Genomic DNA, 23938 nt, shown 5'->3' with positions numbered 1-23938 from the left:
TTTTTGACATGCGTTTTTTTGGATATTTCTGTTGTTATTCTGCCTCTCACTGTTCAAATAAACCTACCATTAAAATTATAGACTGATCCTTTCTTTGTCAGTGGGCAAACGTACAAAATCAGCAAGGGATCAAATACTTTTTTTCTCCCACTGTACATATCTACCTCCATTACTCCAGTATCTCTGTCACCTTACCCCTATACATATCTACCTCCATCACTCCAGTATCTCTGTCACCTTACCCCTATACATATCTACCTCCATCACTCCAGTATCCCTGTCACCTTACCCCTATACATATCTACCTCCATCACTCCAGTATCTCTGTCACCTTCACCTATACATATCTACCTCCATCACTCCAGTATCTCTGTCACCTTACCCCTATACACATCTACCTCCATCACTCCAGTATCTCTGTCACCTTACCCCTATACATATCTACCTCCATCACTCCAGTATCCCTGTCACCTTACCCCTATACACATCTACCTCCATCACCTCTGTCACCTTACCCCTATACATATCTACCTCCATCACTCCAGTATCTCTGTCACCTTCACCTATACATATCTACCTCCATCACTCCAGTATCTCTGTCACCTTACCCCTATACATATCTACCTCCATCACTCCAGTATCCCTGTCACCTTACCCCTATACATATCTACCTCCATCACTCCAGTATCTCTGTCACCTTACCCCTATACATATCTACCTCCATCACTCCAGTATCTCTGTCACCTTCACCTATACATATCTACCTCCATCACTCCAGTATCTCTGTCACCTTACCCCTATACACATCTACCTCCATCACTCCAGTATCTCTGTCACCTTACCCCTATACATATCTACCTCCATCACTCCAGTATCCCTGTCACCTTACCCCTATACACATCTACCTCCATCACCTCTGTCACCTTACCCCTATACATATCTACCTCCATCACTCCAGTATCCCTGTCACCTTACCCCTATACATATCTACCTCCATCACTCCAGTATCTCTGTCACCTTACCCCTATACATATCTACCTCCATCACTCCAGTATCTCTGTCACCTTACCCCTATACATATCTACCTCCATCACTCCAGTATCTCTGTCACCTTACCCCTATACACATCTACCTCCATCACTCCAGTATCTCTGTCACCTTACCCCTATACATACCTACCTCCATCACTCCAGTATCCCTGTCACCTTCACCTATTCATATCTACCTCCATCACTCCAGTATCCCTGTCACCTTACCCCTATACACATCTACCTCCATCACTCCAGTATCCCTGAACATTGTAAATATGGTATTGGGACTGACCCTGTATATAGTATGTTACTTATTTATTGTGTTCTTCATATTTCTTATTTTTTCTTCTTAGTATTACTTTGTTATTGATTATTGCTTTGTTGGGTTTTCAGTTTGCAAGAAAGGCATTTCACTGTACATGTACACTTGAAACACCGACTCCAACTACCTTGAGGAGAACTGGCTGGATGAGGGTATGTTTGAGAGTAGTGTGTGTGTGTGTGTGTGTGTGTGTGTGTGAGAGTGTGTTTTTGGAACAATACGTCAAAGTGCATCTCTTCACTAATATTGTATGTGGGATCAAAGCAGAGGTGGGGAAGTGGGAAATGACTCCCACTGGCTAACTCTGCTCCTCCAATCACAGAAGATCATTTTAAAATAATCAAGCGTCCAATCAGAGCCTGGAGTCAAACAGGGGGCCGTCTCATCATCAGACACATCAGCAGTCTCAGTCCCACAGAAGAGATAACAAGAACAGAGAGAAGAACAGAAAGAAAGACAGACAGAAAGAGGGAAGGAGAGATAAGAAAAGGGTCCATAATAAACCCTTTATAAGGCATTTACAAACAGTTAACTCACCATCTATGAATTATTACTCCCACATTTGTAAATCTTAGTAAGCTAGTTATTCACACAGGTATATATATATATATATATATATATATATATATATACAAAAGTATGTGGACACCTGTTCAAATTAGTGGATTCAGCTATTTCAGCCACACACGTTTCTGACAGATGTATAAAATCGAGTTCACGGCTATGCAATCTCCATAGACAAACAAACATTGGCAGGAGAATGGCCCGTACTGAAGAGCTCAGTGACTTTCAACGTGGCACCGTCATAAGATGCCACCTTTCCAACAAGTCAGTTCGTCCAATTTTTGCCCTACTAGAGCTGTCCTGGTCAACTAAGTGCTGTTATTGTGAAGTGGAAACGTCTAGGAGCAACAACGGCTCAGCCGTGAAGTGGTAGGTCACACCAGCTCACAGAACGGGACCGCTGAGTGCTGAAGCGTGTAGCGCATACAAACCGTCTGTTCTTGGTTGCAACACTCACTACTGAGTTCCAAACTGCCTCTGGATGCAACGTCAGCACAATAACTGTTCGTCGAGAGCTTCATAAAATGCGTTTCCATGGCTGAGCTGCTGCACACAAGCCTAAGATCACCATGCGCAATGCCAAGCGTAGGCTGGAGTGGTGTAAAGAGCTCCGCCATTGGATTTCCAGTGGAAATTCTCTGGAGTGATGAATCAAATTTCACCATCTGGCAGGCTGACGGCCGAATCTGGGTTTGGCGAATGCCAGGAGAATGCTACCTGCCCCAATGCATAGTGCCAACTGTGAAGTTTGGTGGAGGAGGAATAATGGTCAAGGGCTGTTTTTCATGACTCGGGACAATTAGTTCCAGTGAAAAGAAATCTTAACCCTACAGCATACAATGACATTCTAGACAATTCTGTGCTTCCAACCTTGTGGCAACAGTTTGGGGAAGGCCCTTTCCTGTTTCAGCATGACCATGCCCCCATGCACAAAGCAATATCCATACAGAAATGGTTTGTCGAGATCGGTGTGGAAGAATTTGACTGGCCTGCACAGAGCCCTGACCTCAACCCCATCAAACACCTTTGGGATGAATTGGAACGCCGACTGCGAGCCAGGCCTAATCGCCCAACATCAGTGTCCGACCTCACTAAAGCTCTTGTGGCTGAATGGAAGCAAGTCCCCACAGCAATGTTCCAACATCTAGTGGAAAGGCTGTTAGAGCAGCAAAGGGGGGACCAACTCCAGAAGAATGATTTTAGAATGAGATGTTTGATGAGCATGTTAGTCATGTTGTGTGGGTATTGGTCACTCAAAACATTTATGAAGTATTTATGAAGCATACATAGCGATCACTTTAGATTAGGGGCTGCAAAAATACTTACTAATAATTAGTAAATGGTTTAAAAATGTGGGAATAATGATCAATACATGGTGAACACAAACTTTATAAATGCCTTAAATATGGTTTATTACAGACCGTTAAAATAAAGTGTTACCAAAAAGTGCTGTGATAGTCTGATGCCAAGCCCATGGGATGCCCCCCCCCCCCCACACACACACACACACACACTACCTCCTGGTTGAGTAGAGCAGTGGCCAGTTTGTGGACATCAGCAGTGAGCAGCGAAGTCCCTCTGATCACCTTACTCAGCGCAGCCAGGGATTGGTGGATGCCCTGGACCAATCGGATAGCATTGAACTGTTCCAGAACAATGAAGGACAAGACAGGTGACCCCTGACCTTCAGTCGGTGGGGCAACTTTTTGATGGATGAGAGACGAGCCCTGAAAGACAGATAGACAGAAAGAGAGAGAGGATAATTAAATGACTTGTGTAAAATGCACGCCACCCAATAGCTTAATGCCAACAGATGATTAATAGCTGATTGACTAGAGAGGTAATTAGCTAGCTGCTAGGAGGTAGTAGGATGAGTAATTAGCTGGTCATTAGCTGCTAGTCCTTCTTGAACTAGTTATACACCACGCCCTACAGAGAGGATCCGCCCCTCGTAGACTGACCAATGGAATGGAGCATTCATGTCTGGTACCGTCATGGGTCTGGGGTCTGGGTTTGACACACACAGGCTCGCACTACACAAAAACACACACGCACACACACCAAAAAGAGTCGTCAAAGGGTTGTGAACAAAATAATATACAAACCAATGATCCCTCAACTGCCTCCCAAAATCACAGAGTGAATTCATTTAGCAAAAACCCACTGCTCTGACACAATAACAGTCCTGTATTCACACGATCACTCTCTCCTAAGGCAATAAACAGAGACACACTGTCCTCCTCCTCCTCTTTTATTCCTTCTGCTGTTTGTGTTCTTCCTCAGCGCTGTATTCTCTCCCCTGGTGCAGGCTGGGTAAGATATGCTAATGAGGTTTACAGGGATCCGATGTGGGACCCGCCATTAATTAAAACCAGCGGGGTGCTGCACTGGATTCTGGGACGTCAAAGCGACACCCATATAAAAACACTTTAACACAATACATCATTCTCCTATTGGTATCAAACACAACAATGGTGTGTGTGGCCTATTCTTACTCTCAGAAAATAATACATAGTAATGAAGTCATAGCCTGGTCCTGGGGAAGAAAGAACAATGATGTCTGCAACATACAACACTCCTCCACTAGAGCAACATGAATCATTAAATAAACTCATTACCCACCTGAGAGACTCACAGTGGGAATGTTTACAAAAAGAGGAAACACACGCACGCACGCACGCACGCACGCACGCACGCACACGCACACGCACACGCACACGCACACGCACACACACACACACACACACACACACACACACACACACACACACACACACACACACACACACAATGAAGGAACTTAATCAGCTTTATAGACACTTGAATTATACTTGAGTAAACAACACTGGGACACACACTGAATACATTATCTGTTTCCACAGAGAACCACTGTTAGTATGGACCCAAGAGACAAACACTTCTGTTTCCACAGAGAACCACTGTTAGTATGGACCCAAGAGACAAACACTTCTGTTTCCACAGAGAACCACTGTTAGTATGGACCCAAGAGACAAACACTTCTGTTTCCACAGAGAACCACTGTTAGTATGGACCCAATAGACAAACACTTCTGTTTCCACAGAGAACCACTGTTAGTATGGACCCAAGAGACAAACACTTCTGTTTCCACAGAGAACCACTGTTAGTATGGACCCAATAGACAAACACTTCTGTTTCCACAGAGAACCACTGTTAGTATGGACCCAAGAGACAAACACTTCTGTTTCCACAGAGAACCACTGTTAGTATGGACCCAAGAGACAAACACTTCTGTTTCCACAGAGAACCACTGTTAGTATGGACCCAAGTGACAAACACTTCTGTTTCCACAGAGAACCACTGTTAGTATGGACCCAAGAGACAAACACTTCTGTTTCCACAGAGAACCACTGTTAGTATGGACCCAAGTGACAAACACTTCTGTTTCCACAGAGAACCACTGTTAGTATGGACCCAAGTGACAAACACTTCTGTTTCCACAGAGAACCACTGTTAGTATGGACCCAAGTGACAAACACTTCTGTTTCCACAGAGAACCACTGTTAGTATGGACCCAATAGACAAACACTTCTGTTTCCACAGAGAACCACTGTTAGTATGGACCCAAGTGACAAACACTTCTGTTTCCACAGAGAACCACTGTTAGTATGGACCCAAGTGACAAACACTTCTGTTTCCACAGAGAACCACTGTTAGTATGGACCCAAGAGACAAACACTTCTGTTTCCACAGAGAAAGTAATAGATTATATCAGAATCCACCGTGGTGGTGGTGGTGCATGACTGTTCAGATATTTGGGGATTTTGCACCTCAATGCTCTGGTGAATCCACACCCAGGATGAAGCATTAACTTAAAGACAGACACATTGGGCAGAGGGGACACGACATAAACTCATTATTGGCTCCTGGGGTATCATTAACATAAAATAAGCTTGTTTACAAAGGGAAAACTAAGTCCAGTCTCCTCTTCTCTTCTGAAGACAGACCTTATTATAGCCAATCAAAAAACACTTCACCCACCTCAATGACCAATCAACAGACAACAACAGCAGCTGTGAGGTCATTTACATATATACACATATATCAGATCCCTATTACTGAGGCTAGGAGGACACAGGTACATCAACAGTACACACACACACACACACACACACACACACACACACACACACACATAATATATCGTGTTTTCATGCCCACAGAACAAGATAGAAACTAATGGGAGAGAGAAAGAGAGAGAGAGAGAGGGGGGGAATGAGGAGGGAGAGAGAGGAATGAGGAGGGAGAGAGAGGAATGAGGAGAGAGGAGAGAGAGGAGGAAGGAGAGAAGAGAGAGAGGAGGAAGGAGAGAGAGAGGAGAGAGAGGAGGGAAGGAGAGAGAGAGAGAGAGGGGGAAGGAGAGAGAGATGGGAATGAGGAGGAGGGAGAGAGAGAGGGGAATGAGGAGGGAAGTAGAGAGAGAGAGGGAATGAGGAGGGAGGTAAAGAGAGAGAGGGAATGAGGAGGGAGATAGAGGGGGGAATGGGGAGGAGAGAGAGAGAGGGGAATGAAGAGGAGAGAGAAAGAGGGGGGAATGAGGAGGAGAGAGAGAGAGAGAGAGAGGGGGGATGAGGAGGGAGAGAGAGAGAGAGAGAGGGGGGATGAGGAGGGAGAGAGAAGGGAATGAGGAGGGAGAGAGAGAGAGAGAGGGGAATGAGGAGGGAGAGAGAGAGGGGAATGAGGAGGGAGAGAGAGAGAGAGAGGGGAATGAGGAGGGAGAGAGAGAGGGGAATGAGGAGGGAGAGAGAGAGGCAATGAGGAGGGAGAGAGAGGGGAATGATGATTGAGAGAGAGAGGGGAATGAGGAGGGATATAGAGAGGGGGAATTAGGAGGGAGAGAGTGGAATGAGGAGGGAGAGAGAGGGGAATGAGGAGGGAGAGAGAGAGGGGAATGAGGAGGGAGAGGGAGAGAGAGAGGGAATGAGGAGGGAGGTAGAGAGAGAGAGGGAATGAGGAGGGAGAGAGAGGGAATGAGGAGGGAGAGAGAGAGGAATGATGATTGAGAGAGAGAGGGGAATGAGGAGGGATATAGAGAGGGGGAATTAGGAGGGAGAGAGAGTGGAATGAGGAGGGAGAGAGAGGGGAATGAGGAGGGAGAGAGAGAGGGGAATGAGGAGGGAGAGGGAGAGAGAGAGGGAATGAGGAGGGAGGGAGAGAGAGGGGAATGAGGAGGAGGAGGGAGAGAAGGGCTAAATTATTTAACACAAAAGGGGACATTTCACTGATTTGAAAGGTGGTGGTTTCTAAGCAACTGCATACACTAGCAAAACCGAGGAGTGAGCAGCCACCGGCCAACACACACACACACACACACACACACACACACACACACACACACACACACACACACACACACACACACAAAGACACAGCAGCTGTTCAGGTAGATAGAGGAGAGAGCAGAGAGGGAGACAGAAAGAGAGAGAGTTACCTGGTTGAGTTTCTTCCAGAGGTTGAGGACAGGAGAGAGGCCATTGGACCAGATCTCTCTGTCAAACTTTGATCCTGCTGCTACCGAGCGGCTCAGAATCCTCAGCTGGGAGATCACCTGGAGACAGACAGACAGACAGACAGACAGACAGACAGACAGACAGACAGACAGACAGACAGACAGACAGACAGACAGGCAGGAGTTAATGCGTGTGGACAATGACCTTGACAGTTCAGCATAGTACATCAATCAGTCCATCCAGCCGTCCAATCATTGGACAGATAAAAAAACAGACCAGCAGAGAAGTTTATACTCTGATAATAGAGATAGGGTTTCTGTTCTGAGGTGTGTGTGTGTGTGTGTGTGTGTGTGTGTGTGTGTGTGTGTGGTGCTCTGGGGAGATTAGAGGAAGAGACGGGCTGATAAATGGGTTTAATTTGGTCTGGATGAACTCTCCACCTGCTTTATCAGCCCCACTCAGGAGAGAGAGAGTCAGAGGATACACTCATAGAAAGAAAGATGCTATCTAGAACCTTAAAAGGTCTTTGGCTGTCCCCATAGGACAACCCTTTGAATAACTATTTTTGGTTGCAGGTAGAACCATTTTGTTTCCAGGTAGAGCCATTTTGTTTCCAGGTAGAACCCTTTTGGGTTCCATGAAGAACCCATTTTAAAGAGGGTGAGAGAAGGAAAGAGAAGAAGGGTGAGGAGAACAAATTTAAATCAGGACTAGGCTAATTCTATTTAAATTAATCCAGAATTTAAAAATGGCTTTCTGAGGTGTTGCTTAACTTCAGATGAATTAGAAACACTGTTAGTATGGACCCAAGAGACAAACACTTCTGTTTCCACAGAGAACCACTGTTAGTATGGACCCAAGAGACAAACACTTCTGTTTTCACAGAGAACCACTGTTAGTATGGACCCAAGAGACAAACACTTCTGTTTTCACAGAGAACCACTGTTAGTATGGACCCAAGAGACAAACACTTCTGTTTCCACAGAGAACCACTGTTAGTATGGACCCAAGAGACAAACACTTCTGTTTTCACAGAGAACCACTGTTAGTATGGACCCAAGAGACAAACACTTCTGTTTCCACAGAGAACCACTGTTAGTATGGACCCAAGAGACAAACACTTATGTTTCCACAGAGAACCACTGTTAGTATGGACCCAAGAGACAAACACTTATGTTTCCACAGAGAACCACTGTTAGTATGGACCCAAGAGACAAACACTTATGTTTCCACAGAGAACCACTGTTAGTATGGACCCAAGAGACAAACACTTCTGTTTCCACAGAGAACCACTGTTAGTATGGACCCAAGAGACAAACACTTATGTTTCCACAGAGAACCACTGTTAGTATGGACCCAAGAGACAAACACTTCTGTTTCCACAGAGAACCACTGTTAGTATGGACCCAAGAGACAAACACTTCTGTTTCCACAGAGAACCACTGTTAGTATGGACCCAAGAGACAAACACTTATGTTTCCACAGAGAACCACTGTTAGTATGGACCCAAGAGACAAACACTTATGTTTCCACAGAGAACCACTGTTAGTATGGACCCAAGAGACAAACACTTACTAAAGTAAGTCCTGTTCATCTTTGTTAAGCCTAATTAAAAACCTGGGATGGGACACTAGATGCCAAAAACCTCAAGCTGATCATTACTTGTAGGAAAGGGCCTTCCCCGAAGAGAGTCATATAAAAGCCTTGGCTAAAGCAAACAAATGTCGGCTGTATTTTCTTTGAACAGTGCCTTCGGAAAGTATTCAGACCCCTTGACTTTTTCCACATTTTGTTACGTTACAGCCTTTATCAAAAATTGATTAAATAGTTCCCCCCCCTCATCAGTCTATACACAATACCCCATAATGACAAAGTATAAACAGGTTATTAGAAATTATTACATTTACATAAGTATTCAGACCCTTTACTCAGTACTTTGTTGAATCACCTTTGGCAGCGATTACAGCCTCGAGTCTTCTTGGGTATGATGCTACAAGCTTGGCACACCTGTATTTGGGGAGTTTCTCCCATTTTTCTCTGCAGATCTTCTCAAGCTCTGTCAGGTTGGATGGGGAGCGTTGCTGCACAGCTATTTTAAGGTCTCCAGAGATGTTCGATCGGGTTCAAATCCGGGCTCTGGCTGGGCCACTCAAGGACATTCAGAGATTTGTCCCGAAGCCACTCCTGCACTGTGTGTGTGTCTTGGCTGTGTGCTCGTTGTCCTGTTGGAAAGTGAATCTTCGCCCCAGTCTGAGGTCCTGAGTGCTCTGGAACAGGTTTTCATCTAGGATCTCTCTGTACTTTTCTCCGTTCATCAATCCCTCGATCCTGACTAGTCTCCCAGTCCCTGCCGCTGAAAAACATCCCCACAGCATGATGGTTGGAACTCTGGAGCTCTGTCAGTGACCATCGGGTTCTTGGTCACCTCCCTGACCAAGGCCCTTCTCCCCCGATTGCTCAGTTTGGCCGGGCGGCCAGCTCTAGGAAGAGTCTTGGTGTTTCCAAGCATCTTCCATTTAAGAATGATGGAGGCCAATGTGTTCCCCAGATCTGTGCCTCAACACAATCCTGTCTCGGAGCTCTACGGACAGCTCCTTCGACCTCGTGGCTTGGTTTTTGCACTGACATGCCCTGTCAACTGTGGGACCTTATATAGACAGGTGTGTGCCTTTCCAAATCATGTCCAATCAATTGAATTTACCAGAGGTGGACTCCAATCAAGTTGTAAAAACATCTCAAGGATGATTCATGGAAACAGGATGCACCTGAGCTCAATTTCAAATCTCTTAGCAAAGGGTCTGAGTACTTATGTAAATAAGGTACTTCTGTTTTTTATTTTTAATACATTTGCAAACATTCCTAAGAACTTGTTTTCACTTTGTCATTAAGTTGTATTGTGTGTAGATTGCTGAGTTTTTATTTTTATTTAATCTATTTTAGAGTAAAGCTAAACCTAACAAAACGTGGAAAAAGTCAAGGAGTCTGAATACTTTCCGAAGGCACTGTACATATGGAAATGGTCATGGAAATGGATTTAATCAAAATCATTCAGTGTGTTTCTCCCGTCTATAACCACCATTCTGTCTGGAATTGAAGGTTCTCTTTGATCATTAGTATCAGGAACAGTGTAAGCCTTCACTAAGCTCTAGATTAGCTCTAATCGTCCTTCTGGAAATCAGACTTTTTAAATCTAGACTAGGGCAAGTCTGAAATCATTTTAAACCATGTCTGAGAAATGCAATTTCAGTTAGTCCAGTTTAAAAGTGCAATTTAGTCTAATATTAATTTGTTTCCGCAAAACCGCCCCGTAATGTGAATAAATAATAGTTGATCTGATGCATCAGCCTCAATGCTTTTCACCATGTTGGGATGTAGCCGAGGCCGACTGGTTGTATGAATGTGGGATCTACTGTTTCATCCCACAACTGTCCCAGAGTCTGTTTGGAATGGGCTATTTCTTTCTCACACAGAATGACAAGCTGACCAATAGAATAGCTACACTTTTCTACTATGGAGGATAGTAGATTGACATAGGCTAATGATGCTGTTCTTTACTCAAGTTTCAGGTGTTTAATGTCACATATATACGTATAGTGAAATGCCTTTCTAAGTAACTCAAAACACAACAATAAAAAAAAGGAAAAGTAAATGTGGACATCTTCAAAGTGTGCATTAGAATTTGGTAAGACTTGCATGTTGTGTTAATATGAATGACCATAATGTAAATGTGATGTCTGTGTTTCTGAGCACTGTGGGTGGACACACTAATCAGGTTGTGTTAATATGAATGACCATAATGTAAATGTGATGTCTGTGTTTCTGAGCACTGTGGGTGGACACACTAATCAGGTTGTGTTAATATGAATGACCATAATGTAAATGTGATGTCTGTGTTTGTGAGCACTGTGGGTGGACACACTAATCAGGTTGTGTACCCAATGCATATGGGTCCGGACAATTTCTCAAAATGTCCGGTAAATTTCTCAAATGCCAGATATATTAAAATGCTGCTGGTCAAATGTCCGGTAAATTAAAATGCTGGCAGTCATATATCCACCGCCATATTTTCCAAACAGACGCACACACACACGCACAACAAGCTCTGGTAGCCTATTCAGAGAGAGAAAAACTCAGAGGAGTTTTAATACCTGTTAAAGTCCATTCATCCAGACTAGTTACAGTGCTTTCAGAAAGTATTCAGAGCCTTTGACTTTGTGGACTATCCTGCATACAGTCGGTTCACTTACACCACAAAAATCTCCTGTTTCACAATGGAAGGGTGCAGATGCCAAAAACCTCAAGCTGATCAGTACTTGTATGGAAGGAGGGATGGGCCTTCCCCAAAGAGAGTCAGGGTATTGTGTGTAGAATGATTAGCAAATGTTTTTATTTAATCCATTTTAGAATAACGCTGTAAATAAACAAAATCTGGAAAAAGTCAAGGGGTCTGAACATTTTCCAAATGAACTGTATATTCATACATAAAGCATATTCATATATAGCACATACTAGTTATATAGAGCAGACTAGTTAAATAGAGCAGACTAGTTATATTCATATATACCACATACTAGTTATATAGAGCAGACTAGTTAAATAGAGCAGACTAGTTATATTCATATATACCACATACTAGTTATATAGAGCAGACTAGTTAAATAGAGCAGACAAGTTATATTCATATATACCACATACTAGTTATATAGAGCAGACTAGTTAAATAGAGCAGACTAGTTATATTCATATATACCACATACTAGTTATATAGAGCAGACTAGTTAAATAGAGCAGACTAGTTATATTCATATATACCACATACTAGTTATATAGAGCAGACTAGTTAAATAGAGCAGACAAGTTATATTCATATATACCACATACTAGTTATATAGAGCAGACTAGTTAAATAGAGCAGACTAGTTATATTCATATATACCACATACTAGTTATATAGAGCAGACTAGTTAAATAGAGCAGACTAGTTATATTCATATATACCACATACTAGTTATATAGAGCAGACTAGTTAAATAGAGCAGACTAGTTACATTCATATATACCACATACTAGTTATATAGAGCAGAATAGTTATATTCATACACAGAGTTATATTGCATTTAGAGCAGACTAGTTATATTCATATACAGTGAGGGAAAAAAGTATTTGATCCCATGCTGATTTTGTACGTTTGCCCACTGACAAAGAAATGATCAGTCTATAATTTTAACGGTAGGTTTATTTGAACAGTGAGAGACAGAATAACAAAAAAATCCAGAAAAACGCATGTCAAAAATGTTATAAATTGATTTGCATTTTAATGAGGGAAATAAGGTATTTGACCCCCTCTCAATCAGAAAGATTTCTGGCTCCCAGGTGTCTTTTATACAGGTAACGAGCTGAGATTAGGAGCACACTCTTAAAGGGAGTGCTCCTAATCTCCGCTTGTTACCTGTATAAAAGACACCTGTCCACAGAAGCAAGCAATCAATCAGATTCCAAACTCTCCACCATGGCCAAGACCAAAGAGCTCTCCAAGGATGTCAGGGACAAGATTGTAGACCTACACAAGGATGGAATGGGCTACAAGACCATCGCCAAGCAGCTTGGTGAAAAGGTGACAATAGTTGGTGTGATTATTCACAAATGGAAGAAACACAAAAGAACTGTCAATCTCCCTCGGCCTGGGGCTCCATGCAAGGTCTCACCACGTGGAGTTGCAATGATCATGAGAACGGTGAGGAATCAGCCCAGAACTACACGGGAGGATCTTGTCAATGATCTCAAGGCAGCTGGGACCATAGTCACCAAGAAAACAATTGGTAACACACTACGCTGTGAAGGACTGAAATCCTGCAGAGCCCGCAAGGTCCCCCTGCTCAAGAAAGCACATCTACATACCCGTCTGAAGTTTGCCAATGAACATCTGAATGATTCAGAGGACAACTGGGTGAAAGTGTTGTGGTCAGATGAGACCAAAAGAGCTCTTTTGCATCAACTCAACTCGCCATGTTTGGAGGAGGAATGCTGCCTATGACCCCAAGAACACCATCCCCACCGTCAAACATGGAGGTGGAAACATTATGCTTTGGGGGTGTTTTTCTGCTAAGGGGACAGGACAACTTCACCGCATCAAAGGGACGATGGACGGGGCCATGTACCGTCAAATCTTAGGTGAGAACCTCCTTCCCTCAGCCAGGGCATTGAAAATGAGTCGTGGATGGGTATTCCAGCATGACAATGACCCAAAACACACGGCCAAGGCAACAAAGGAGTGGCTCAAGAAGAAGCACATTAAGGTCCTGGAGTGGCCTTGCCAGTCTCCAGACCTTAATCCCATAGAAAATCTGTGGAGGGAGCTGAAGGTTCGAGTTGCCAAACGTCAGCCTCGAAACCTTAATGACTTGGAGAAGATCTGCAAAGAAGAGTGGGACAAAATCCCTCCTGAGATGTGTGCAAACCTGGTGGCCAACTACAAGAAACGTCTGACCTCTGTGATTGCCAACAAGGGTTTTGCCACCAAGTACTAAGTCATGTTTTGCAGAGGGGTCAAATACTTATTTCCCTCATTAAAATGCAAATCAATTTGTAACATTTTTGACATGCGTTTTTCTGGATTGTTTTGTTGTTATTCTGTCTCTCACTGTTCAAATAAACCTACCATTAAAATTATAGACTGATCATTTCTTTGTCAGTGGGCAAATGTACAAAATCAGCAGGGGATCAAATACTTTTTCCCCCCACTGTAGAGATCAGGCTAGTTATATTCATATACAGAGCAGACTAGTTATATAGAGCAGACTAGTTATATTAATATATAGAACATACTAGTTAAATAGAGCAGACTAGTTATATTGATATATAGAGCAGACTAGTTATACAGAGCAGACTAGTTAAATTCACATATAGAGCAGACTAGTTATATTGATATATAGAGCAGACTAGTTATACAGAGCAGACTAGTTAAATTCACATATAGAGCAGACTAGTTATACAGAGCAGACTAGTTAAATTCATATATAGAGCAGACTAGTTATACAGAGCAGACTAGTTATATTCACATACAGGAATAGAGCAGACTAGTTATATTCACATACAGGAATAGAGCAGACTAGTTATATTCACATACAGGAATAGAGCAGACTAGTTATATTCACATACAGGAATAGAGCAGACTAGTTATATTCACATACAGGAATAGAGCAGACTAAAAAAAAATTAAATTCTCCAGTGCTAGCTTCCCTACACTGGCTTCCTGTTAAGGCAAGGGCTGATTTCAAGGTTTTACTGCTAACGTACAAAGCATTACATGGGCTTGCTCCTACCTATCTTTCCGATTTGGTCCTGCCGTACATACCTACACGTACGCTACGGTCACAAGACCCAGGCCTCCTAATTGTCCCTAGAATTTCTAAGCAAACGGCTGGAGGTAGGGCTTTCTCCTATAGAGCTCCATTTTTATGGAATGGTCTGCCTACCTATGTGAGAGACGCAGACTCAGTCTCAACCTTTAAGCCTTTACTGAAGACTTATCTCTTCAGTAGGTCCTATGATTAAGTATAGTCTGGCCCAGGAGTGTGAAGGTGAACGGAAAGGCTGGAACAACGAACCGCCCTTGCTGTCTCTGCCTTGCCGGTTCCCCTCTTTCCACTGGGATTCTCTGCCTCTAACCCTATTACAGGGGCTGAGTCACTGGCTTACTGGTGTTCTTCCATGCCGTCCATGGGAGGGGTGCGTCACTTGAGTGGGTTGAGTCACTGACGTGGTCTTCCTGTCTGGGTTGGCGCCCCCCCCCCCTTGGGTTGTGCCATGGCGGAGATCTTTGTGGGCTATACTCGGCCTTGTCTTAGGACGGTAAGTTGGTGGTTGTAGACATCCCTCTAGTGGTGTGGGGGCTTTGCTTTGGCAAAGTGGGTGGGGTTATATCCTGCCTGTTTGGCCCTGTCCGGGGGTATCATCGGATGGGGCCACAGTGTCTTCTGATCCCTCCTGTCTCAGCCTCCAGTATTTATGCTGCAGTAGTTTATGTGTCGGGGGGCTAGGGTCAGTCTGTTACATCTGGAGTATTTCTCTTGTCTTATCCGGTGTCCTGTGTGAATTTATATATGCTCTCTCTAATTCTCTCTTTCTTTCTTACTCTCGGAGGACCTGAGCCCTAGGACCATGCCTCAGGACTACCTGGCATGATGACTCCTTGCTGTCCCCAGTCCACCTGGCCATGCTGCTGCTCCAGTTTCAACTGTTCTGCCTGCGGCTATGGAACCCTGACCTGTTCACCGGACGTGCTTGTTGCACGACAACTACTATGATTATTATTATTTGACCATGCTGGTCAATTATGAACATTTTAACATCTTGACCATGTTCTGTTATAATATCCACCCGGCACAGCCAGAAGAGGACTGGCCCCCCCTCATAGCCTGGTTCCTCTCTAGGTTTCTTCCTAGGTTTTTTGCCTTTCTAGGGAGTTTTTCCTAGGGAGTTTTTCCTAGCCACCGTGCTTCTTTCACATGCATTGCTTGCTGTTTGGAGTTTTAGGCTGGGTTTCTGTACAGCACTTTGAGATTTCAGCTGATGTACGAAGGGCTATATAAATAAATTTGATTTGATTAGTTATATTCACATACAGGAATAGAGCAGAGTAGTTATATTCACATACAGGAACAGAGCAGACTAGTTATATTCACATACAGGAATAGAGCAGACTAGTTATATTCACATACAGGTATAGAGACGAGCAGTTCATGTACCCTCCAGCTCCCTTCTAGGCCCATCCACATCAACTATTAAACAGCCTCCCCTGTGTCCCGCTGACAGACCACACAGCAAAGGGCCTCCAGCACAGAGAGAAAAGAAAGAGAGAGCGTGTGTGTGTGTGCATGCGTGTTTGTGTGTGTCCTGGTTACAGCCCACACTTCCCTGGCTTTGACAGAGGTCCTGGGAGTGAACAAGAGGTCAGAGAGCATCGCTATGAGAATAGAACGGAATCAGCATGACAGAGACAAACGACACTAGAGAGAGAGAGAGAGAGAGAGAGAGAGCTCAGTCAACCTGCACATGTCCTCTATGCCATTGTTATTGTCCATTGCATTGTTATTTTTACCCTTGATTATTGTTGTTACTGATTGTCCCCTTGTCAATCTTGATTATTCATATTTTAATTATGTTAATATTGTAAATGTATCACTTAATCTCCAAAGTATGTTTTGGCAATATGTACATTGATACATCATGCCAATAAAGCAAATTGAATTGAGAGAGAGGTACAGTAGATCTAATGGTTAATAGATTGATAGTTTGATAGTGTTAGCGTTAGTAATAGTATTGTTGTTAGTGATAGTGTTCGTGATATCATTAGTGATAGTGATATTATTAGTGACAGTGTGTTAGTGATAGTGTATCCAATTTGTTGAGTATGGTATTGGAGGCTATTTTGTAAATGACATCGTCAAAGTCGAGGATCGGTAGGATGGTCAGTTCTACGACCATCATGTTTGGCAGCATGACTGAAGGATGCTTTGTTGCGAAATAGGAAGCCAAATCTAGATTTAACTTTGGATTGGAGATGTTTGATGTGAGTCTGGAAGGAGAGTTTACAGTCGAACCAGACACCTAGGTATTTGTAGTTGTCCACATATTCTAAGTCAGAACCGTCCAGAATAGTGATGCAGCAAGAGCAGCAAGAGCGACATCATTGATGTATATAGAGAAGAGAGTCGGCCCAAGAATTGAACCCTGTGGCACCCCCGTAGAGACTGCCAGAGGTCCGGACAACAGGCCCTCCGATATGACACACTGAACTCTATCAGAGAAGTAGTTGGTGAGGCAATCATTTGAGAAAACAAGACTATTGAGTCTGCCGATGAGGATGTGGTGATTGACAGAGTCGAAAGCCTTGGCCAGGTCAATGAATACGGCTGCACAGTATTGTTTCTTATCGATGGCGGTTAAGATATCGTTTAGGACCTTGAGCGTGGCTGAGTTGCACCCATGACCAGCTCTGAAACCAGATCGCATAGCAGAGAAGGTGCGGTGGGATTCGAAATGGTCGGTAATCTGTTCGTTAACTTGGCTTTCGAAGACCTTAGAAAGGCAGGGTAGGATAGATATAGGTCTGAGGCAGTTTGGATCAAGAGTGTCCCCATCTTTGAAGAGGGGGATGACCGCAGCTGCTTTCCAATCTTTGGGAATCTCAGACGACACGAAAGAGAGGTTGGACAGACTAGTAATAGGGGTTGCAACAATTTCGGCAGATAATTTTAGAAAGAAAGGGTCCAGATTGTCTAGCCCAGCTGATTTGTAGGGTTCCAGATTTTGCAGCTCTTTCAGAACATCAGCTGACTGGATTTGGGAGAAGGAGAAATGGGGAAGGCTTGGGCGAGTTGCTGTGAGGGGTGCAGTGCTGTTGACCGGGGTAGGGGTAGCCAGGTGGAAAGCATGGCCAGCCGTAGAAAAATGCTTATTGAAATTCTCAATCATAGTGGATTTATCGGTGGTGACAGAGTTTCCTATCCTCAGTGCAGTGGGCAGCTGGGAGGAGGTGTTCTTATTCTCCATGGACTTTAGTGTCCGATAACTTTTTTGAGTTTGTGTTGCAGGAAGCAAATTTCTGCTTGAAAAAGCTAGCCTTGGCTTTTCTAACTGCCTGTGTATATTGGTTTCTAACTTCCCTGAAAAGTTGCATATCACGGGGGCTGTTCGATGCTAATGCAGAACGCCACAGGATGTTTTTGTGTTGGTTAAGGGCAGTCAGGTCTGGAGAGAACCAAGGGCTATATCTGTTCCTGGTTCTAAATGTCATGAATGGGGCATGCTTATTTAAGATGGTGAGGAAGGCATTTAAATAAATAAAAAATAACCAGGCATCCTCTACTGACGGGATGAGGTCAATGTCCTTCCAGGATACCTGGGCCAGGTCGATTAGAAAGGCCTGCTCGCTGAAGTGTTTCAGGGAGCGTTTGACAGTGATGAGTGGAGGTCGTTTGACCACGGACCCATTACGGATGCAGGCAATGAGGCAGTGATCGCTGAGATCTTGTTTGAAAACAGTAGAGGTGTATTTAGAGGGCAAGTTGGTTAGGATGATATCTATGAGGGTGCCCGTGTTTACGGCTTTGAGGCGGTACCTGGTAGGTTCATTGATAATTTGTGTGAAATTGAGGGCATCAAGCTTAGATTGTAGGATGGCTGGGGTGTTAAGTATGTCCAAGTTTAGGTCACCTAGCAGCACGAGCTCTGAAAATAGATGGGGGGCAATCAATTCACATATGGTGTCCAGAGCACAGCTGGGGGCAGAGGGTGGTCTATAGCAGGCGGCAACGATGAGAGACTTGTTTTTAGAGAGGTGGATTTTTAAAAGTAGAAGTTCAAATTGTTTGGGTACAGACCTGGATAGTAGGACAGAACTCTGAAGGCTACATCTGCAGTAGATTGCAACACCACCCCCTTTGGCCATTCTATCTTGTCTGAAAATGTTGTAGCTAGGGATGGAGATTTCAGAGTTTTTGGTGGTCTTCCTAAGCCAGGATTCAGACATGGCTAGGACATCCGGGTTGGCAGAGTGTGCTAAAGCAGTGAATAAAACAAACTTAGGGAGGAGGCTTCTAATGTTAACTTCTTGGTGACAGGGGGCAGTATTCAGAAATTCAGATGAATACGTGCCCAAATTAATCTGCCTGCTTCTCGGGCCCAGAAGGTAGGATATGCAAATTATTAGTAGATTTGGATAGAAAACACTGACGTTTCTAAAACTGTTTGAATGATGTCTATGAGTATAACAGAACTCATATGGCAGACAAAAACCTGAGAAAAAATCCAACCAGGAAGTGACTTGTAGTTTTTCTATCTAATCCCTATTCAAACTACAGTGTCTGTGGGGACATTTTGCACTTCCTAAGGCTTCCATTGGCTGTCAACAGACTTTAGAAACTTGTTTCCTGCGTCTACTGTTACTGGGCAGAGAATAGGAGCTCAGTCAATCAGTGGACTGCCTGGGACCAGTGAGTTGTTTACTGAACAAGTACACAAGCGCGCCGCTCCATCTTTTTCCTCTGTAATGAATACGCTATTGTCCGGTTGGAATTTTATCGAAGTTTTATGTTAAAAAGACCCTAAGGATTGATTGTAAACAACCTTTGACATGTTTCTACGAACGGTAATGGAACTATTTGACTTTTCGTCTCTGGTTTTGAACTCTCGCATTATGCCTTTGGATTAGTGATCTGAACGAGCGAACAAAACAGAGGTATTTGGACATAAATATGGAGTTTTTCGAACAAAAAGAACATTTCTAGTGGAAGTGGGAGGCCTGGGAGTGCATTCCGACGAAGATCAGCAAAGGTAAGGGAAGATTTATAATAATAATTCTGAGTTTAGTTGACTCCAGAACTTGGCAGGTAACTGTATAGCTTGCTTTGATGGCTGAGCTCTGTACTCAGAATATTGAAAAATGTGCTTTCGCCGTAAAGCTATTTTAAAATCTGACACAGCGGTTGCATTAAGGAGAAGTGTATCTATAATTCTTTCAATAACTGTTGTAAATTTTATCAACGTTTATGATGAGTATTTTTGTAAATTGATGTGCTCATTCACCAGCCGTTTTGGAGGAATACATTTTCTGAACATCACGCGCCAATGCAAAATGGGGTTTATGGATATAAATATGAACTTTATCAAGCAAAACATACATGTATTGTATAACATTGAGTCCTGGGAGTGTCATCTGATGAAGATCATCAAAGGTTAGTGATTCATTTTAGCTGTATTTCTGGTTTTTGTGTCGCCTCTCCTTGCTTGGAAAATGGCTGTGTGGTTTTTCTTGTCTCGGCACTGTCCTAACATAATCAAATGTTATGCTTTCGCCGTAAAGCCTTTTTGAAATCGGACACTGTGGTTGGATTAAGGAGAATCTTATCTTTAAAATGGTGTATAATACTTGTATGTTTGAGAAATTTGAATTATGAGATTTTTGTTGTTTTGAATTTGCCGCCCTGCTATTTCACTGGCTGTTGATAGTGTGTACCGCAGGTGGGACGCTAGCGTCCCAGATGTCCCAGAGAGGTTTAACATGCATGAAACCAAGGCTATTACGGTAACAGAAGTCATCAAAGAGAGCGCCTGGGGAATCCGAGTGGAGCTAGGCACTGCAGGGCCTGGATTAACCTCTACATCGCCAGAGGAACATACATCGCCAGAGGAACAGAGGAGGAGTAGGATAAGGGTACGGCTAACAGCTATGAGAATTGGTAGTCTAGGACGTCCGGAACAGAGAGTAAAAGGAGCAGGTTTACAAGGTATAATGTACAGACAAAGGTATGGTAGGATGTGAATACAGTGGAGGTAAACCTAGGCATTGCGTGATGATGAGAGAGATATTGTCTCTAGAAACATCATTGAAACTAGGTGATGTCATTGCATGTGTGGGTGGTGGAACTGAAAGGTTGGATAAGGTATAATGAGCAGGGCTAGAGGCTATACAGTGAAATAAGCCAATAAACACTAACCAGAACAGCAATGGACAAGGCATATTGACATTACGGAGAGGCATGCTTATCCTAGTGGTCCAGTGAGTAGTGAGGTTGGTTGGGGTCACGGCAATTCAGACAGCTAGCCGGGCCATGGGTAGCAAGCTGGCAGAAGATGGTCTATTTTTAGCCACCTCGTGCGTTTCCGTCGGCAGATTAGTGGGGTTCCGTGTGGTAGATGGGACCAATCCAATGGGCAAAATAGTTATAGTTATAGTGGCCCAAGAAAATTGTCTGATAGACCTATTCAGTTAGCAGCCAATAAGACAGCTAACGATTAGCGGGCCATAGATGGGCGTTCAGGTTACGTCGCGACGGAGGAGTTATCCAACTGATTAATATTATGATATTAATATAATATTATGATTAATATTATGGTGTTCCATTGCAATAAAAACGAAAAACCCTCTGGGTTTCCATTGGGATGGAATGGAAAATATGGCGCTGTACAACGTGACGGTCGGGAGTAGGCTACAGTGCTGGGCTATTTAGCTAAAGAATCCCAGTGTCGTGCGGGCACGCGTGAGACCGGGGGTTCAATTCCCCGATGGGGAGGAAGGAGTAGGCTGTCCATGTAAATAAGAATTTGTTATTAAATGACTTGTCTATTTAAATAAAGGTTACACTAAGAGCATAACATTTCTACACCATCATTTTAGTCTAACCAACACCCAAACGGAGATGAAGTAAAAATAAAAATCTCATTGATTTATCAAGACCAGTCCCCATGCTTGTCTCAGAGCAGCGCGAAACAGTGCTAAAATAGTTGTAGGTTTTTGCTTCAAATCCTATTACTTCAATATGCTCTTTAAATAAATAAGACCTACACCACTTTTAACAGCAGCACATTACTCAACACTAGTGAGACTCATGTCACCTATGGTAGGCCTACAGTATATCAAAAAATATGACTTGACTCCCCACAAATAATTACATATAGAGGATTGGAGGATTCTAAATTAAAACCAAAAGCTGTCTCATGGGTCTCCCGGTGGCGGCCGGCACGGGTATCTATAGCAACGGATTTTGCATTGCTTAGGCAGCTGCGTCACTGGGGAGGCCCAATCCACAAAGTATCAAAATACAGAGAGGTGTTGGTAAAGGCATATTGTCCTGCTAACAGCCCATAATGGGCTATTATAATAGTGTACATGGTGTCCAGGTCAGGATAACCAAAACATTTCTTTATTAAAGACTATCAGAAAGAATGTTGGTACTTATTTATTTTGATCCAAAGCCATGAATGAGTGTGTCACTCAGATTTATGTAGGTGGAGGCTATATGACCGTGCCATCAACTTGATAATATACACTGCTCAAAAAAATAAAGGGAACACGTAAACAACACAATGTAACTCCAAGTCAATCACACTTCTGTTGTGCAAATGGAATAGACAACAGGTGGAAATTATAGGCAATTAGCAAGACACCCCCAATAAAGGAGTGGTTCTGCAGGTGGTGACCACAGACCACTTCTCAGTTCCTATGCTTCCTGGCTGATGTTTTGGTCACTTTTGAATGCTGGCGGTGCTTTCACTCTAGTGGTAGCATGAGACGGAGTCTACAACCCACACAAGTGGCTCAGGTAGTGCAGCTCATCCAGGACGGCACATCAATGCGAGCTGTGGCAAGAAGGTTTGCTGTGTCTGTCAGCGTAATGTCCAGAGCATGGAGGCGCTACCAGGAGACAGGCCAGTACATCAGGAGACGTGGAGGAGGCCGTAGGAGGGCAACAACCCAGCAGCAGGACCGCTACCTCCGCCTTTGTGCAAGGAGGAGCAGGAGGAGCACTGCCAGAGCCCTGCAAAATGACCTCCAGCAGGCCACAAATGTGCATGTGTCTGCTCAAACGGTCAGAAACAGACTCCATGAGGGTGGTATGAGGGCCCGACGTCCACAGGTGGGGGTTGTGCTTACAGCCCAACACCGTGCAGGACGTTTGGCATTTGCCAGAGAACACCAAGATTGTTAAATTCGCCACTGGCGCCCTGTGCTCTTCACAGACGAAAACAGGTTCACACTGAGCACATGTGACAGACGTGACAGAGTCTGGAGACGCCGTGGAGAACGTTCTGCTGCCTGCAACATCCCCCAGCATGACCGGTTTGGCGGTGGGTCAGTCATGGTGTGGGGTGGCATTTCTTTGGGGGGCCGCACAGCCCTCCATGTGCTCGCCAGAGGTAGCCTGACTGCCATTAGGTACCGTGATGAGATCCTCAGACCCCTTGTGAGACCATATACTGGTGCGGTTGGCCCTGGGTTCCTCCTAATGCAAGACAATGCTAGACCTCATGTGGCTGGAGTGTGTCAGCAGTTCCTGCAAGAGGAAGGCATTGATGCTATTGGACTGGCCCGCCCGTTCCCCAGACCTGAATCCAATTGAGCACATCTGGGACATCATGTCTCGCTCCATCCACCAACGCCACGTTGCACCACAGACTGTCCAGGAGTTGGCGGATGCTTTAGTCCAGGTCTGGGAGGAGATCCCTCAGGAGACCATCCGCCACCTCATCAGGAGCATGCCCAGGCGTTGTAGGGACATCATACAGGCATGTGGAGGCCACACACACTACTGAGCCTCATTTTTACTTGTTTTAAGGACATTACATCAAAGTTGGATCAGCCTGTAGTGTGGTTTTCCACTTTAATTTTGAGTGTGACTCCAAACCAGACCTCCATGGGTTGATAAATTGGATTTCCATTGATTATTTTTGTGTGATTTTGTTGTCAGCTCATTCAACTATGTAAAGAAAAAAGTATTTAATAAGATTATTTCATTCATTCATTCAGATCTAGGATGTGTTGTTTTAGTGTTCCCTTTATTTTTTTGAGCAGTGTATAACGATATTTTGAAGGTTATTTAGTTTTCAAAAAAACAAAAGTGAGCGATTGTAATCTTAATAAAGGCCAATATAATATTTATAAAGGCCAAAACATTTATTTCTGTTTTTAGAGGGAGAGAAACGCTGGGCCCATTGTGCGCCGCCCTATCGGACTCCCAATCACGGTCGGA

General features: G+C 43.8%; 1 protein-coding gene across 1 annotated transcript in view; it reads right to left on the bottom strand.

The window, feature by feature from the left end:
- Window positions 1-23938, bottom strand: part of LOC115206855 (cytoplasmic dynein 2 heavy chain 1) — a 91016-nt gene that overhangs the window by 14440 nt on the left and 52638 nt on the right. The window contains exons 13-14 of the mRNA XM_029774032.1: window positions 7388-7504; window positions 3435-3644 (exon numbers count right to left, since the gene is read on the bottom strand). Of these exons, the coding sequence (XP_029629892.1) occupies window positions 3435-3644; window positions 7388-7504 (327 nt within the window). The remainder of the gene's footprint in view (window positions 1-3434; window positions 3645-7387; window positions 7505-23938) is intronic.

The sequence above is a fragment of the Salmo trutta genome, chromosome 13 (genome assembly GCF_901001165.1).
Source record: "Salmo trutta chromosome 13, fSalTru1.1, whole genome shotgun sequence".
Taxonomy (NCBI): domain Eukaryota; kingdom Metazoa; phylum Chordata; class Actinopteri; order Salmoniformes; family Salmonidae; genus Salmo; species Salmo trutta.
This window is presented reverse-complemented; position numbering and strand designations above follow the sequence as displayed.